Consider the following 18479-nt stretch of genomic DNA (forward strand, 5'->3'; position numbering starts at 1 on the left):
GGAGACACTTTATAAAAGTTTACCATGTAGTTCTGCACAGTATTTCTACAGTTTTCCCCACGCATCTACCGTAGATTTCCCTGGTTTGCAGAGTTATTCTTTACAATGCTTACCTATGCTTTACCATGCTTTCACCGTGCTTTATTACACTTTGCAATGCTTTCTGCAATGGGAAACGGTTAGGAGGGACCTGGTGTGTGGTTTAACTGCTGTATTAACTCTTTCTGGTGCTGGAATCCTGAAGATCAAGCCTCGCTGTAGGAGGTGTCATTTCTGCACTGTGTGTGTGTGTGGTGTCGGCAGCCAGAGGAGGAAATGGTTTCCATATTCATCTAGATGTAGTCAGGGCTTTTGTTTTCTGCAAAAAAAAGTGCTTGGGCTAGCAAGAGCTAACGAAATCCCCAGAGCTTCCCTCGCATGTTAATATTTCCCTGTGTTATTTTATCAAACGCGCATAGCTTAGAGTCCTGCCCTTATAAGGACGTGCAGCCCGTTACCTGATTCTGATCCATGCCGGAGAAGGCCCCTTGTGTAAAAAAAACGTCCCATTTGCTTCGGCTGACAAGAAACCTGCTTTACATCTCCCTCTCCTCATCTGTCTAGGAAACGGAGAAAGATTTGCAAAACAAAAATCCACCTTGACTGTGATACAGAACATTAAACAAGACAGAGGCTCTCAGATTCCATTCACTGCTGTCATCAACAGAAACCCTGTCTATTATTATTATTATTACTACATGAAAGCCATCTTCAAAGTGCAGTGATATATATATATATATATATATATATATATATATATATATATATATATATATATATATATATATATATATATATTCCCCATGCAAGAACAACAGTGTATTTATGGGAGACACAAGGCTGAGGATGGTCACCACCATCGTCCTGCACTGCAGATAACAGCCAAACCATCAGCGAGGCGCTAACCCCTGGCAGCGAAGACGTTCTTACCTGTAACAAGAGGATCTGGCATGATGCTTCTGCAGGAATCAGAGGTTCACTGTCACATGTACTGTTCCTTTGGTGAGGCTGCTCTGCTCCCGATCTCTGAACCCCTTTCTATACCATCACCTCTGGCATTGAGGGGCACCTGTTCAAGCACCTGTGTACCCCCGGGGCTCGGACCCTCGCTTCTTAGGCACACAACGCTCTCATTCCACACCGATCAAGACACTGCTGGCTTACAGCAGCTGATAGCAGCATGAGAACAGCTAATCTCCCGCAGACCTTGTGAAAATGTGTCACAGGAGTTAGAAGCCTGTTGTGTTTGTTGCAGAGTTGACTAGGCTTTCATTGCTAGTTGTGGTCTCTTTTTAAACTCAAGCACTTCCCCATATTCAAAACCAGACTGAATTCTGAACACACGCCATAGCAATGAAGTGCTTTGTCCAGTTGGCCAGATTGTGGCCCCTAAAGCCACAGCCAGTGGTTCATGCTGCACAGTTATCAAGAAGAGCAAAGATTTGCTCCGCGTCCCATTTGTGTTGTGAACTGCCGAGCTGTGTCGTACTGTTTGTGCCGTGCAGTGCAGCATCTCAAGGCTCTTCACAGCTCAGGGACTGCATTAGGCAAACACACTGCAACAACCATTGAGCACTCGCCAGCAAAAACCAAGGAAACCAAAGAAAGCAAAACCAGAAAAAAAAACCACAACATTCACAGTAAACAGCACCAGCATTTTAAACAAAACGCATGGTTATTTATTCATCATTCCATGCGCATCAACAATGACGTTATATTTACAGTTAGTGTGGAAAACAAGTCAGTAAATGCAACATGTTAAACAAGAAGCACATTATCAATTCAATTCAAACAACCCACAGTCAAATCCAACACTGATCCACCGTATCTTAAAGCCCACCTCTTGAATGTCTAATATTAATGTGTAGGAATACTTTGCGGGATAGAAAATGTTCAACAGACAGATTGTAAAATAAAGAAACTGCGTTAGTTCTGAAGCTTCTGTACCCCGGGCGCCTGACCCATCGAATCGCTACTAGATTTGGAAACAAGACTTCTTTGCATTGCAATTTGAGCCGTCCTGGGTCTTAGTTCCATCCACTTGAGATGAACTGGGTAAGGAGTGGAGATTAACACCTCAGGGGGGCTTTGATTCACAGTGAAACCTGGACTGCTTAATGCTCAGAGTAAACACCCAGTTCTGGAGAAGCTGTACATTCACCCCTACTGCAGAGCAAAAGGTCAACAATACCAGTTAAATCATTTGAAACCCAGAATATTCCCATGTTTTGCAATCTCTACTGAAAGGTTAACCGCCTGGTGTTTTAGGAAGATGTTGAACTCTTCCCCCAATCACTGAGGAGGTGAAGTTCTTAGGGGTTCAAAGTACTTGTATTGGGTTCCGATTGCTCGTGCTGAATCAGAGGTTTCAGGGAGCTGCTGGAACACAGTGAAGAAACCAGACTGCCTTCTGTGGGCGTGAGCAAACTTTAAAACCATCTAAAACTGAGAAATGGTAGAACCCCAGTGAGGAGGGGTGGAACAAACCAGGACATAACCACCAGTGAATTCCAGGTGACTAGCTTTCAAACACCCCGGCACGTACACACCTTACAAGGCCAGCCGACTACAGCAGCTTCAATACTACGTCAAGTTTTACAACAACCCCCACCCCCCCAAAAAAAAAGTATTAAATAATTCAAAATATACAGACAAAATGCTTTCTACACACTAGTTATGGTTAAGATGCACAAAGCGTCTTTTAAAAAAAAGAACATCCTTATGAAGTTCCTGCACGGCAGGAGATAAAGATGTCAGTGGCTGCTAGGGGATACTCGGTGCCATTCACAGCCCTGTCAGGCAGCTTGCAGGATGCAGGCACTGCTGTGAAGTCACTTTCTTTTTTTAATTTATTCATCAGCAGGAAAATACTGATGCAGCTTCCTGCGATAGCTGGGCTGGGAGGGTTTGTTCCTGTTTTCAGTATTCTTTGGCTGCTCAGGGCTATTTTGAGCTACACTTTCCGGACCCTTCATGATTTCAGCTTCAATAGAATACATATTTATTACTTCATAAAATGAGAACCATTATAATAATAAAAAAAGAATGCGGTTTAAGCTCTCACTTTGTTAACCCAGCCATCACGTGTGAGAGCAAAGTCATTCAACTCCTGTTTCTTGAGGCTGTGTTTTGTATTTTTATCGTTTTTATTATAAAAACACGACTTGTTTTTAACATGACTGAAATAGAATAACTATTTCCTTGGAAGTGGAAAGAAATGCAGATTTAAAATCCCTCCAGGACGTGGAGTTGAGAACCACAGCATTTCAACAAAGCGCTTTTCATAGTGCGAGGATCCGCAGGTGAATCAGCAGAGCAGTCCTACACCTGCTGAGCAATCACTGCACACTTTGCATGAGCAGGTAACACTCAACACACAACTGTCACTAACTAGTAGTGTGCTTGTGCCCATGGACGGGTTAAAAATGCTCTCTCTCCTCTTCATCGCTCTCTCACCACCCTATTTCTTCATACAGGACTCTGCTCCTTTTCACAGACATAAATAAGACTCCTGTTGCACAGCAGTTTCACACATTCCAGATTTTACCACGAGCTTGATTAGCCACAGTGTATAGGAAACAAGTGCAGGTGTGAAAACTCAATAGTAAAACCAGGAACGGGTTGAACTTCTATGCAACGGGAGTCTTATTTCCACTGCTGCTTTTTATCCACACTCTCTATCTGTTCATTCTTTTCTTTTAGCGCACAGTCACAAAACACGACAACGTTATTAAGCGGATTTGACAAAACACAGCATGCCAATCGCTGAGGAGTGAGCAGAAAGCACAGCGGCTGCAGATACGACATCACAGGCCTCCCAAACCACAGAGCCGGGGACATCACCCCTCCCAGGCAACGCTACTGCCCTCTGCGCATCGTTCACCTTCAACAACACTGAGCAGCTCGCTTCCATTCTGCAATTCAGAATATTACTTTACAGAGATTGTACACCAGCCAGACTCTCAATGACAAACTCATTTTTCTAGAAAGCGCATTTTTACAAAGTTCCAGAGTACAGCGCAAAGTCCTGGGAAGGGGGACTCTCTAAGATGCCACATAAAAATCACTGGAACATGAACGAAAACACTTTTGCACAGTAAATACGGATAGTGAGAAGTTGTGTTTCCTATACAGTACTCCCGCTGGGGACAGTTACTGCAGTAGTTTCCAGCACCATGGTGCACAATGACCTCACATGGCAGCCTCAGGCAAGGGCGGCTGTCTTTGCCATTACCGAATCCTGCTCTATTCTATTACCGCGATCTCGTTTTAGCAGACAGCTTGCACAGGCATACAGCAAGGTAAGAACACAGCCCAATAGCATCTGATAAAATGTATTAAAAAAGAAATAGAAAATGTTAATAATCAGACACACCACCTTTTAAGTGCTGTTGCAGTCACCATCAGTAAACCCCAACAGACACACCCAAGAAAATAAAGAAAAAAAGGTGTACACTTTGTTATATTTATACATATATATATAAAAAATATTCTGAACTTTGTTTCTACACATTCGAGGGACACGCATGCATGTTCGTTTTCGTTTTTTTACGCTGCGGCACAACAGATGAGACACTGGCTGAGCATGGATGGGCAGACAGAAGCAACGGCACAACAACTTTTACAAAAGGAAAGGAGAGAGAGAGAGAGGTGTTTGTGGGGCTGTGTGTCTGTCTCTGTCTGCAGAGCGAGGGGAGGGGGGGTCCCGGGCTCACAGCCTGTGGCGGCGCGAGGCTGCCCCCCCGTCAGGGAGGGTGAGGGGGGGCTCCGAGTCGTCCATGGGCAGCACCAGCCGGGTGCCACGGATCACCAGCTCGTGGTCCCCGAATGCCAGCTCGTGGTCCAGAGCCTCGTCGGAGCCCACAGGCCCCTGCCGGCGAGACATGCCCGAGGCGGACGAGTCCGTGGTGACGGTGGAGTCCCCGAACGTCAGGCTGATGTCACCGTCGTTCAGGATCAGGTCCGAATCATCGTCCTTCAGCTGCTCCTGGTTCTGGAAGCAGACCCAACAACACCACACAGGGCACGAGCGTTAGGACCGGTATGGACAAGATCGGCTCAATTCCTGCCTTTCAATTCCAGTTCTTTCAAAGGGATTGGAATTGATATTTTAGAGACACAATCCTCGTTGCGACTGTTCAACTGCTTTCATTTGGAAGCCAATTCAACTGACTAACAGTGACTTCGATTTCAGTGATCGGTTGCCACCACAGAGAATACTGCCGACTGCAGTATTTTTTTTTTTTTAATCGATGATGTGCTGGAATTGATGAAAAGGGAATTGGATTTGCTTAACCGGAATCGAGCCCAGCCCTGGTTACGCAGCAGCGAGGATAGCCAGTCTGGTCTGAAGCCCCTTGCTTTCAGAGCTGCCCTCCAGTAAATTATGAAACAAGGAGAGTCCTGAAACCCAGGACCGGACACAGGTCTAGGGTGAGTTTTAACCTTGTTGGGACCTCTCTGTTTTGTGAATGCTTCTATCAAGCTCTTAGTAAAACCAGGAGGGGCTCAATCCAGTTATTATCAGATCAGGGTCCCTGAACACCTTCTGAACAGCCCGAGGAGGACCAGGGTCACTGGAGCGCTTGCAATGGAAGCTACAATAAAGAATCATTAACGGCTATTTCTTAAACACTCAGCTCTTCAACACAGCACTGTTCATTCCTTAAAGAACAAAAAAATAATCGAAATGTCTGCCACTTCATGGAGACTTTCCAGAAATACGAAATTAAAACTAAAACCACACAGACATGGCCAAGCAGGCCCTGTCCGGGGTTTTGTTTTGTAACCATTGGAAACTGGTTACTCATTATAATCCTCAAACCACAAACACAAACAAAACAGCTTTTTAGTGAAAAATGCAGTTCTGTTACCAGCAACCACAAAAATGTTTCAAAAGAACTGCTCTCTGCCAAAAGCATGACCCGTTTCAGGCATGGTGTCTCTTCTTTTATTTACAGTGTATAGAACAGCTACAACCCAAGATCACAAGATAACAACTCCACTTCGATATTCCCAGAGTTTAAGACAGAGCAAATCCATTATAAAGAAAAGCTCAACAGATAGATTAAGTGTGTGTTAAATTCGTCTGTTGAGTGAACTTGCTAACCAACATGTCATTGTTAGTTAGTAAATTAGTCAGCATGTGTATTCTGGCTTAATGATTAATGTGAGTGTTGTGTGTTTAACCAAATGCACTGAGAAGAAACTAAACGTGTCTAAAACTGATTTTCTTAAAATAACTTAAAAAAAAAAAATCTCAGCCCCAGCCTCTCCTTGGACCCCCTTACCTCATAGGCCTGAATGCTGGTAAGACACCGTGCCAGGGGCCCGCAGCAGGAGGGCAGGGTGGCAGTGAGCGGGGGCCCGCTATGAGTCAGGATGGGCTTCAGATAACTGGGGGTTACTGGAGTTAAGGGTTCTTTACATCAAGCACAGTGATGTGCATCATCAGACACTGAAGCCCGTCACTGTCTGAAACAAAGCTGCATTGAACTGTGCACTTGAAAAAAAACACAGCAGATCATCACAGCATGCTGAACCCCATCAAAACTGCAGCTCAGCACAGCACAGTGAGCACCCATTTTAAAACCTTGTCTTTCTACGTTTTCAAATTGCACAGATAAACAAGGTGACACAAGTAGTAGAGAGAGACAGGCAAGCATGTGGTGTTCTTGCATCTTGCTGCTCCTTCTCGGGCATGAACCATAGGGGGCAGTGCAAACACAGTAACTGCTCCAGCCCTGCTGAGAGATTCTGTACAGCACTGTTCTGCAGGTGTAGGAGCGCCCTCTGCTGCACAATATCAGGAACTGCCATTTATTCACAGTACAAGAGTGCAGCTTCACTCTTTCAAATGGATACTTGTGGTCGAAGTTGTACCACATTCTGAACAGCCAGGCACTCTCCTGTTTGGTGCTTTGACGAGCCCCTCCGTCCGCCACGATCTGCAAGTTTGATGTAGTAAAGAATCATTTAAACACTTGTATATGTGTATCAACTGTATTATTATGATTGCTGATCATTTTGAATGCTTACACAAATGTAATAATAATACCACGCCACTGCGGATTCACTTTGTGTTTTCTATTACACAGTTCTGAACTCAAGTAACCACATAGCTTACATTTTCAGTGTGTACAGAATGGTCGTGATCCGAATCCACTCCAACCCTAAAAGACACACGAATAAAAGAAATATAAGTCCCCTAGTAGTTCACAATGTCTCTGTTTAATCGTACGATTCTCTAGTGTTGATTCTGTTCAGATGATTTGCCATGCTTACTAACTACACCAGAAAGACATGCTTCTGAAAAGACTCCCCCCCCCCCCACCCCCCTACAAATCAGCACGGAGAAGTGAGATGGGGCGTGGGGGATATCGTGGAAATGTAATTTCACAGGTTTTCAAAGGATGAAAAAAAAAAAAAAACTGAGGTATGAACCCCCTGATCCACAAGCAGATATATAGGAGCTTCCATATATCAAGGGCAGTGCATTAGGTCTAGAAACAAAAACGCTGTCCCTGTTCCTTGATTAGAAGATCCAGTACATTTTTGTTTACAAATGAACACCTGTATTATATCAAGGCTGGCTTCTGTTTACTAATGCTGACCGTGTGTAAATAGTTCCTGCTACTTGGCTATTCTGTACATTACCCCCAGGCCCCGCCCCTCCTCCCCCAGGCCCCGCCCCTCCTCCCCCAGGCCCCACCCCCTCACCGGATCCTGAGCCAGGACAGCATCTGTGTGGTGCCGCCCCCGAACACCCAAACAGTGAAGAAGACGATGAGCAGGGTGGTGCTGAACATCATCTGCCTGGCGTAGGTGGCCGTGTCCCGGATAGACAGCGCGAACGTCATGGCTCCACGCAGACCTGAAACACAGCAAGACAGACCCCAGGCCAGGCCCTGTAACCAAGCAGCACATGCATCAACGCACACAGCGGCAAACACACCTCGGCTCACATCCTCAAAGCGTTCACTCCAGTCTTCACCAACTCCTTTGAAAAGAGGTTTCACAAAACTAGAAGCAAACAGCTACGTTACTCTCAGGGTGTTTGTTTCTCACTTTGTAACACACACGCTCGCAAGCCAACAGGAACACGCACAACTCGACACACACATTTCACAAAAGACGTAGACCTTGTGTGATCAGATTACCAAGTTCCTTTTTTTGAGACTTTAGAATATACCCTGAACTTAAATCAATGTATCTTATCAGAGCTCAAGAAAACACAATTAGGAAAACAGAAGAGTAGTCAAAGACACACCAGCACAGACACACAGACCCAGCAGGTACCTGCAAACATCATCATGTGCTGGAAGTTGGATCCGATCTTGTTCCTCCGGCCCAGGTTCAGCAGGAAGGACAGCGGGTAGATGTTGGCGGCTCTCCCCAGGAAAATAGCCAGCTGGAGGCAGAGCTGTTAAAGAAAACCCCCTCACCATGCACAACACCCGTCACACACACAAACACACACACACACAATCTAATTATGCACGAGATGGGTAAAACAGTGACGGACAGCAATACTGTCACCCTAAATATCATAAACCCGAGGACTCTTTCCAATCCATTCTTATGGTACAGTATGTAGCAATGTGAATGGGCAAGTTAATAAATCAAATTTCAAAATGTACTAATCAGGTTAGAACACTTGAGATACACATCTCGTTCTCAAGGGGGTCTTTGAATGAAGAACCAACGCTGTGTAGATCATTCAAACTGACCCCATTATATACCAAGAAGGATACAAAAGCCCCCACGATGAAAGTGGGATTGAAGACGTGGTTCTGAAAAGTGAACAGTGTCAGGCCCATGTAGGAGAAAATGAAATTCTCAGCCAGGAAATTCAGGACTTCGAATAACTAGACAAAACACACAAAAACGGGTTTAACGCTGGGCACAGAAGACCTGTTCATTCAATCACTAGCTTCCCTACTAGCTGAGGAAAGCAATGCATTAATATTTGCAATGGAGACCGACATGCAGTCAATACAACTCATAAATCCAGATTACCTGGAAGTCTAAAGATCAGTCACTTTTCTTTAAAGTGTGAAGCACACTAATTTAACAAAACTGGTACATTGCTCATTGTAACCTGCACATTCAAAACCTGGCAAGTGAATTCCAAGTCAATTTACTCTCTTAAAATCAATTTCAAAAGCATAAATCTGCTTTGCTTTTGGATTGCAATTGGTTTGGTTTGTAAATATGCTAAAATAAAAAAAGATTGGTTTGTTTAGTTTAGCTAGAGCAATATTATTTTCTAAGATTTTTCTGGGCATCAGTTACCAAGCTTTTAAAAACCAAGCCCCGAGTCTGTCATTGTCAGGCGAGAGGTATGCATCAGTTTGAGAATCAAAATCCTTTAGATTTGAGCCGATGCGCGCCTTAAAGATGACAGCATTGGAGCGGATCTGATGCGCAATGGCAGATCGCAACTTCCGTTGAAGTGCTTAGAAAGCAATGCATACTTGCACCCGCCACTGAACGCTGGCCCACCCACGCCGCCCTAGCTGTTAGACTCCAGTTCAAGCTGAGCTTTACCTGCTTGGTTCTGTCCTGGGACTCTGGTGACAGGTTGTTGTAGGTGTAATGAGCCTGAGTGATTCCACAGAACAGCACAGCTACCACGCCTGTAGAGTGGGGATACAGAGAACGACAGAGCACTCCTCCAAATCACATTTCACACTCCCCTTTATCTGAAGCAGCTGGCCAGCAATGCGTTCTTACAGCAAGCTAATTAAAAAGTTCCACCAAGGTCACGTTTTTGACAAGATTATTATTATTCAAAGAACTTTGTATTTCAAACAAAACGTTTTTCTGTTAAGTGGAGATCATTTAATCTTGTAATACGCTTGTTTCTATTTGAACTGGTACAGCGGCCCTGTGCACTGATATTACAGACAGGTTAACACTGTGGGTCTGGCAGATCTGCTGCCCTCCCACAGCTCTCACTAGAACTGCCTTTCTTCCCAGGTGCCCTCTGAGAACACAGATAGCTGGGGCATTGTATGGTATTGCATTTCGTTGTATTGTATTGCATTGTATTGTATGGTATGGTACTGAATTGTACCATGCGAGAGATAGGGTCAGCCGCTCAGATTCGGCTGCAGTCTCTCTACCTGTGAATCCGCAGGCCTCGGCCAGCAGGAAGGTGCTCCAGGACATCAGGAAGAAGAGAGCCGTCTCCAGCAGCGGGAAATCCCGCAGCTTCGTGAACTTGGTAACGTGCGGACAGAGAGAGGGGGAGTCAAGGAGCAAAACCCTGCCTCCCTGCGTGCACGCGGATCTCAAACACCAGGTCTGTCTGCCTCGCTGATCTCAAACACCAGGTCTGTCTGCCTCGCTGATCTCAAACACCAGGTCTGTCTGCCTCGCTGATCTCAAACACCAGGTCTGTCTGCCTCGCTGATCTCAAACACCAGGTCTGTCTGCCTCGCTGATCTCAAACACTAGGTCTGTTTCTGTTCTTATGAACTGGCTCCATAAAGGAGGAGGAGACTGTGGTAATAGTAGACCAGTTAATAATACTATGACACTAAAATAAAATGTAATTAATAATCTTATAGCATTTACAATATTTGTACATGAATGAGTTTCTACATATTTTGGGTGCAGTGTGCACTTCTTCATCTGCTGTTTTTTCTTTGCACGTGTATGCTTGTGTGTACAGCTTGTGTTTACTTACCAATGGTATAAAGCAAGAACAAAGAAGATTAAAAAAAAGAAAAATAGTTTCAAGTTGCATGTAAAGAAACATTTAAACGTGGTTTTATAATAGAGTACTGTGTGTGTGTGTGCGCGTGCGTGCGTGCGTCCGTGCGTGTGTGTGCGCGTGCGTGCGTGCGTCCGTGCGTGTGTGTGTGCGCGCGCGCGTGCGTGCGTGCGTGTGTGTGCACAAGGTTCCCCAACAGTAACAAAGGATATCAAGGCAGTCATGACTCCGGTTGCCGCTCCCAAGGCGAAGGAGCCGCTGAAGATTCCCAGGAAGATCCCGAAGGATTTGAACACGGCACTCACGTCGAAGGTGTGGTTGTTGTCTCCGGCTGGCTGGTAAGCGACGATTGACCTGAGAACCCACAGCAATGACAATGAGATCCAGCTCCTACCCGGGTTCTACAGGGCATCTAACCTCAGTGTAAAGCAAGGACCGTTTCCTGCCAGCTGCTGAAGGAACTAGTTGGAGGTAGGTGGTGTTTTCAAGCAAAATTCCACAAGTGAATCTAAACACTACAACATGGAAAACTGGATGGGACTGGACAAGAACGGACAACTTTAAAATTGCCCAGTTGTTAAAAATAACTTTGACTGGCTGTATAAAATCACCCTTTGAAATAAACTAAAAGATTAAAGCACTACTTGACAGGCACATCATAACATTGCTCATGCAGAATAACCTTGCAGAAGACGCAGCCTTTTCTGAGTCTCAATTTACATTTCTAGATTCCTGCCATTAACTGACCATCAGGGAGAAGTCATTAGCCACGGTGCTGCCAGTCAGAAGTTAAATAGACCGAGGCGATTTTTTATCTGCACACTTACTGCCTAAACTGCTTCGTTCTGATCCTCGGGGGGGGGGGGGGGGGGAATACTGGGTTTTGTTCCAACCAGTTTAATACAGTTAAATAAATAAACAACTAAATAAATAAATAAATATATTTGAGGCTGCCAAAAACAGGTTTCAGTGCATTTATAATCAAAGCATACAGTACTGGTTGTAACAAACACCTGGACTAAAGACGAGGCTTTAGTGCTACTGGTCTAAATGATCCCCTCCGTTTCTCAGGAGGAAGGGGAGCTGGTAGTGTGGGACTAGCAGGGATAAACAAGACCTGATACTCCAAGTACATTCAACAGCGGTCTCAGGAGTATGTTTGCTAGTAACATACATGTTAGGATGTAACAAAAAAAAATTGAAAAGGTATCTGCAAAGACCAGTCACCAGGACGCAGACTCTAACATCTTTCATGAGCCAAGGGAAGCCCTCATGAAGTTTGATCAGGTTTGGGTGAGCGTTAATCAAGATGTAGCCGATTGTTTAAACGGGACATACAGCGCGTTAGGGGAAGCCAAGGGTCTTAAGATAATATTAAAAAGAAAGAAAGCAGGCAAAGACAGAGGACCTTATTCATCAAGCCTTCACACACACCAGTACATTCAGAAAAAAAGGTCCTTGTTTAAGCAAACCAGGACGACAGGGGGAAGTCTGATCACTCAGGAGTCGCAGTTAGGAAACATCTGAAACAAAACAGCAAATTACCAGGATTTGTCATCACCCCCCCACCCCCCACCCCCCACCCCCCACCTGAAACACACAATACGTGATATAAATGCCCACCAGAGTTACTTTGCATTGAATGTACTAGTGATGTGTTACACTGCCAGTACCAGCAGTGACTGCTGGTAATTTGCTGTGTGCAGATCTAGCACTCCAGCAGTGTCACTCAGGAGGAGCTGCCCTGATAGAGCAGAGCCACACAAAATGCACCACAGCACAGCTCATCGCAGCACAGCTCATCGCAGCACACCCATTAGTCATTATCGCCTGCATGTCCGCCAGGCTGCGAACCGTTTCCGAAACTGTGGCATTGACCTGCTCCACGTGAAGCCTGTGGGCGGAGTGCTTTCCAAAATAAATAAGAATTCTGCAAGTAAACAATGCGCGGGTCAGGGGTTAGTTATCATCACATAGCACAGCACAGCACAGCACAGCATAGCATATTCCACTGTGTTAAAACATGCATGTGATACAGCAGCGTTACATTTCAGAACATTGCACTGTGTTAGAACATGGGATTTCTACAACAGGGTTCTATTTCAGAACATTCCACTGTGTTAGAACATGGGATTTCTACAACAGGGTTCTATTTCAGAACATTCCACTGTGTTACTACAAACTTAGACACACCAGAGGTTGCTACCTTTGTGCGGTGGTTTGTCTAAAAGCACATTTACAAAGTCCATAACAAAACTGAACTGTATGAACCAGTGGGGCTCCACCCCATTTAAAAGAAGACAGGCACATAAACGTACTGCACTGTGTTTGCCAACACTGTATTGCAGTGCTGTTAGGGTCTCTTGAGGTAGTAAGCGGCTATTGCAGGGACAAAAACAACACAATTCCTACACCACAGCTTCATTCCCTTCCTGTGAAAACACAGCGATTCTCTTTCATCTGAACCAGCAGCAGGTCTGAAAGCTGCTGCCTTTTACATCGTGGGGTTAGGCCCTTCTGTTTACCAAGGTTATAAAAATCATCACAGCAGAGAGGGCTTGAATCACTTCTGCAGATCCGAGACTCAAGACACTGAGAAAGACTTCTAGTCGAATCACATGGCATTGAATGTGTTCACATTTCTTAACTTTCTATGATTTAGTGTTTAATAGTTACAGACAGCGTTGGGGTCAGTTCCTGTGTTACAATTCCAATTCCTTTTCCAATTAGAATTCCTTTTTAAAATCACTTCGAAGGAACTGGAATTGATATTTTAGAGTCACAATAACGGTTGCGATTGTTCAACTGCTTTCATTTGAAGCCAGTTTAATTGACTAACAGGGACTTCAATCGAAGTCATTTGTTGCCACTGCGAGAAGCTCGTTTCAGCAGAATTTGGATCAGTGATGTGCTGGAACTGATGAAAAGGGAATGGGAATGGATTTTAAAGAGGAATTGGAATTAAAGAACAGGAAGTGAGCCCGACCCTGGCGACGGATGGGGTTCAGATCCACTGTGTTGTATTTGCATTGACTCACGAGGACAGCACGATGGCCACTGCGTCGTTCAGGACACTCTCTCCGAAGAGGAGCGCATACAGATCCACGTCCACCTGCAGCTCGTGGAATATCGCCAGCACCGTCACTGCAGGGGACAGTTCAAAATCCTTATCAGAAATGCATGACACGTCACATTCTGCACAGAGAGTAGAACCAGGGGGCAGAAATGGAAGCGAAGTAAAAAGCACATTTAGAACAGGAGTCAGGAAGCACTTTTATACACAGAGCAGCTACCAGGTGACGTAGTAGGATCTAAAACACTGGGAACATTTACAAAGAGACGGGATTCTGTGCTTTTAAATGAGAATGGTGTGCTAACAAGGGACCAGCCTTGATGGGTCGAATGGTATTTTCTCGTTCCCAAACTTTTCTTATGTTCTCCAGTTCATTGCACATCACAAATTCCTACAAGTAGCCATACATACCCTTCTTTCAAAGCAACTTTCACAGGCGATTCTGGAATTGTTTTATGAGCGAAATAATGTTTGAAAAACGCTCACGATGTAAAACTCAGCAACGTTTCAGGGGCTGGATAGGGGCTCATTTATGAGCACTTGTATGCAAAGGGATAGGTGTGGAGGCTAAGTGCGGAGATAACAAGGAAAGCGAGTTGTTGCTCAAGAAGGCTCCTGCTGACACAGAATTGCGATACTTCCCCATGCACTGTATACTGTATCCATCCCTCTCCCAGGTACACTAGAAATGTCCCTCTGCTACAGTACCTACCTGGGTCAGTGGCGGATACAATGGCACCAAAAAACAGGCAGTCTGTGAAGTAGAAATCTCCTCCCAGCTGACCGACCCAATTCATGAGCATTACACACCCATACATAATCGACCTGGCCAAGAAAAACAAACAGAAAACAAACTCCTAACAACCAAGAGGGCTTGGCATCCTTAAGCTGAGGGCACACCAAGCCATGTTTCCAGGGACAGCGGCTTGAAACCTGGTTCCAGGAGACCTCGTTTGAGGCAACTCTGCCGTATCAAACCCCAAGTCTCCCCTGGTGCGCCGTGCAGTGGACTGAAACCAAGTTCCAAGACACAAAGTGGCTTTGTGTTCCCTCAGCTTTAAAATGCAGCAGAAGTTATTGACGAATCACTTACTGTACTATAAAACTAAACAAACATCAAGTTAGCATCTTAATAAAACTGAAACTTGGCAGTTTGCCACCAAACAAGGCTTGGTATGAGTGCTATATTGTGTATGGTTGATCTGAGGGGAGAGTAACTCAAAGCAGACTTGATTTCTGTATGGTTTAATTACAATGTCTTTGTGGCACTGCACTTACCCAATAACAAAACAGGACAGGATGGTTCCAATAAAAGCATAGGCGAGAATAGATCCCAGATTCCTGAAGAAATGCCTCTGAAACACACAATGAGGCAAGTCGCTTTCTTACACACCACCCCAATCATAATCTCTGCAACCTGCTATTAAAAGAACCAGCACAAGAACAACTGCAAAAATACATTGTGTATGGCCTTGTAATACCATCCTTCTTCTCAGCCTGTGTCTGCGCAGTAACGGAACAGAACTGGAGTGCAGAACTAGAAGGGAAACCTGCAGTTCAGCAGAGGCTCAGAAGCACCTACCCTTTTGAGACTGTATCCCGCATTGAATATAATAGGAGGGAGCAGAATGTTAAAGAACACTTCGGGGTCAAAGGTCACCTGAAAGCAAAAACATAAAACGTGACGTTAACGCCCACTTGCATACAACATCCAGCAGATAACCCCAACACCAGAAACGAACCACTCGCCTCTAGGATTTCCATGAGTACACTAACCAACTGCAGGGATACAAAGCAGACCCCAACTGCATAGCAGTTTAACCCATACTACCATACTTCTACTGCAGTCAAAGTGTACAGGTAACAAGTTCAGGTGTGTCTTATTAATGGATCACAGTGCTATGCAATAGGAGTCTTATTTCCATCTCTGAAATGACATATAATAGTAACTCTATGTATCCACTACAGACAAAGTTATGAAGCTGTATTTAAGAGGGTAATGCATATAAACACATTTAAGGGTGCCTTTGCTAGAACGGATTAGCCCGCATCACATGATTGTTCAATAATAATCATTCTTGTTTGTTCAGGTGACAGAAGAGTACTTTGCTTTAAGACTCCAGACCCGAGCTGAAGGCGCAGCAGCAGCGCTGCTCCCTCTGTGTAGAGAATAAGCCGTGTTTACCTTGCGGAGCATCTCGTTGTCCTGCACATCGTTCACCTCCTTGGGGTTGATCTCTCCCTTCAGTGTGTACTCATAGAACTTGCCGCTCATGTTCACCAGCAGCGTGGCAGGGCTGGAGTTCACGTGGCAGCTGAGCGTCACGTTGCTGACGTCCCGGGGCACGTGGATTCCATAGCGCAGCACCACGCCCACCAGCAAACCTGCACGCAAACACACAGATCCAGACATGGAAATGAGACTCCCGTTGCACAGCAGCTTGATCCATTCCTGGTTTTTCTAGGAGTTTAATAAGACACACCTGAGCTTGTTACCTGTACACTGTGGCTAATGCAGCTAATAGTAAAACCTGGAATGGGTGAAACTGCTATGGAGTCTTATTTCCATCCCTGTACTTGACAAACATCAGATGAAGGGGCTTGGCTCTCAGCACATTAAACATAAAGAAACAAATGAAATTCACAAAAAACTTGAAGGAATGTTTTTATAAGCACTGTTTTTGCAGCTCATGAAGCCCTGTTTAAGAGACGGTTCGAAGTTTATCCTCATTTTTCCAAAGCAACGTTTAGTCTAACAGTATGACAATAAATGCTCAAAAAATAACAGTCCCTGGAGTCTGCTGTTGCCATCAATATCAGGGGTTCAGAGTTGGATCCAAACTATTTTTTATTTGATTGAATAAAGACTATCAGGAATAATCTTTGATGTGAAGTTAAATAGCGAGTGTTAAGGGGCATTGCACTTGGCAAAAAAAACAAAAACAAACAAACACCGCAAAAAAAGCAGTGGAAAGTTATTGTTACTCAAAATATGTTGTTGCTTTTCTTGTATACAGTGAAACCTGAATCAACCGGTCTCTGAACAGCACAAAACTAAGACCATCTTCAACACAATGATCTGTGGTTTCATTGTTGCTGTTTTACAGTATGCAGTCTGGTGAGCATTATCCAGGCACAGCCAGGATAAGTCAAGCTAAGTTAGGAGTGCATATTTCCTGCCAAAGACGTGTTACATGTGACACGTGTCAATACTGTGAAAAAATAAGGTCACCATGACCTACACCAACTCCAGGGACAGACTGCATAAATGCACACATGGCTTACCTCCAACTAAACTGGGCGGTATATTGGTTCAGTACTGGGAGATCATTTGAAAAAGCTGATCTGAATGTGGAACCGTCCCAAACCCAATCCAATGGAAGCTTACAGTTTGCCTCTGATGACATCACAATGGTCACTTTTCAAGGCGAGGTCCAGTAGAATATCTGCTGGAAGTTTCGTTTTTTGCGGGGGGAGGGGGGGGGGGACTTTCCAAAGCAACAGTATTCACTGATTACATGGTTATCATCACTTTAATTATAAACAACAACAAACTGCCACCTGCTGGCAACTGCAGAAAAAGATCATTTATTTACACTGCAAGCACAGTCTCCCCAAAAACACATTGCACAGGACTTTATTATATATATATAAATACTAGACTCTGTGTATAACAAAAACAGGACTTTGATTGGAAGAGCCAGACAGGCGACCATCACATGTTTCTTGACAATGATTGACTGGCAGTGTTTAAAAAAACCACCACACCGCAAACCCATTGCGCTTATCTTCTCAATTGCAAACGCTGCATCAGAAACACAGCATGCGATATTGTTTTAGGGCATTCCTCTTGCGTACCAGATCAACAAGCTAGTCTGGCCTCTCCTGTTAGCAGAGCAGTGCCTACTAAGATTGAAAAACACGCAACCAACGAGACAAAGCTACCGAACCTGCGGCACGGTCAGCAGTTGTCAACATTATACCCGCCACACACTCACAAGCGGTTCAGCCACTCCAGTGATAGGCCTATGCTATTCTGTGCTGGTAAGTGGTACTTTATGGTCTGAGATTATGAATGTATCACGCCCCTGTCCATAGCATGCACACGCATACTGACCAGCCTGCCATCACAACACATGCATTTAATTAATGAGCAGTGCAGTCCCTCACCGTAGATCATAGCCAGGCCGGTTTCGTGCAGAAACCTGAAGCGGCGGTGTTTGAAAAGCCAGATGGTGAGGATGGTAAGGGTCAGGAGCATGATGAAAATTAAGAGATTGGCGCTGTCCTGCCTGTGGCTCGCCTCAGCCTGTTTCTCTGTCACAATGTCTTCCATGGCACTGTCGTCCGCGCCGCACGAACACAGAGACGCCAGCAGCAGGCAGGCTAGCACGGAGAAAGGCAGTGTTCGCGAGCCCCTCGGAGCCGCGGCTTTTCTGGTTTTGGAACCCATGGCCAGGTATCCGCTCTCCGCTTCCCTCCTTGCTGGTTGTCGTTCCTCTTCCAGCGGGGGCCGGGGTAGCTGTTCCTGTTTCGCACACTCACTCCCCACTCTTCCAGAACAAACATGTCATGTGACAGGGGAGTGGCTGGCTTCGCAGCTCACCCACCGGAAGCGCGCTGTAGCTATGGAGACGGGTTATGAGC

The 18479-nt window shown here is 45.0% G+C and overlaps 1 protein-coding gene across 1 annotated transcript; it reads right to left on the bottom strand.

Moving 5' to 3' along the window:
* Positions 1 to 1673: 1673 nt before the first annotated feature.
* On the bottom strand, positions 1674 to 18466 carry LOC117412382 (sodium/hydrogen exchanger 6-like). The gene is made up of 16 exons (XM_034020727.3): positions 18003 to 18466; positions 16018 to 16217; positions 15415 to 15492; positions 15111 to 15187; positions 14545 to 14657; positions 13798 to 13903; positions 10972 to 11113; positions 10167 to 10272; positions 9589 to 9677; positions 8793 to 8906; positions 8338 to 8449; positions 7759 to 7912; positions 7166 to 7211; positions 6904 to 6986; positions 6330 to 6435; positions 1674 to 5032 (listed from the first exon to the last, which is right to left on the bottom strand). The coding sequence occupies exons 1-16, from the start codon at positions 18283 to 18285 to the stop codon at positions 4751 to 4753; spliced, it is 2091 nt and encodes a 696-aa protein (XP_033876618.2). The 5' UTR covers positions 18286 to 18466; the 3' UTR covers positions 1674 to 4750.
* Between the last annotated feature and the right edge of the window lie 13 nt (positions 18467 to 18479).

Source organism: Acipenser ruthenus, chromosome 16, assembly GCF_902713425.1.
Source record: "Acipenser ruthenus chromosome 16, fAciRut3.2 maternal haplotype, whole genome shotgun sequence".
NCBI classification, from domain to species: Eukaryota; Metazoa; Chordata; class Actinopteri; order Acipenseriformes; family Acipenseridae; genus Acipenser; species Acipenser ruthenus.

Excerpts from the sequence above, each read along its gene's own strand:
- LOC117412382 (XM_034020727.3), bottom strand. The coding sequence starts at position 18,285 with ATGGGTTCCAAAACCAGAAAAGCCGCGGCTCCGAGGGGCTCGCGAACA. Across the intron at positions 8,450-8,792 it reads CTTTCATCGTGGGGGCTTTT|CTGGCTATTTTCCTGGGGAG; the intron begins GTATCCTTCTTG and ends CTCTGCCTCCAG. Across the intron at positions 7,913-8,337 it reads GCACATGATGATGTTTGCAG|GTCTGCGTGGAGCCATGACG; the intron begins GTACCTGCTGGG and ends GCTGTGTTTCAG.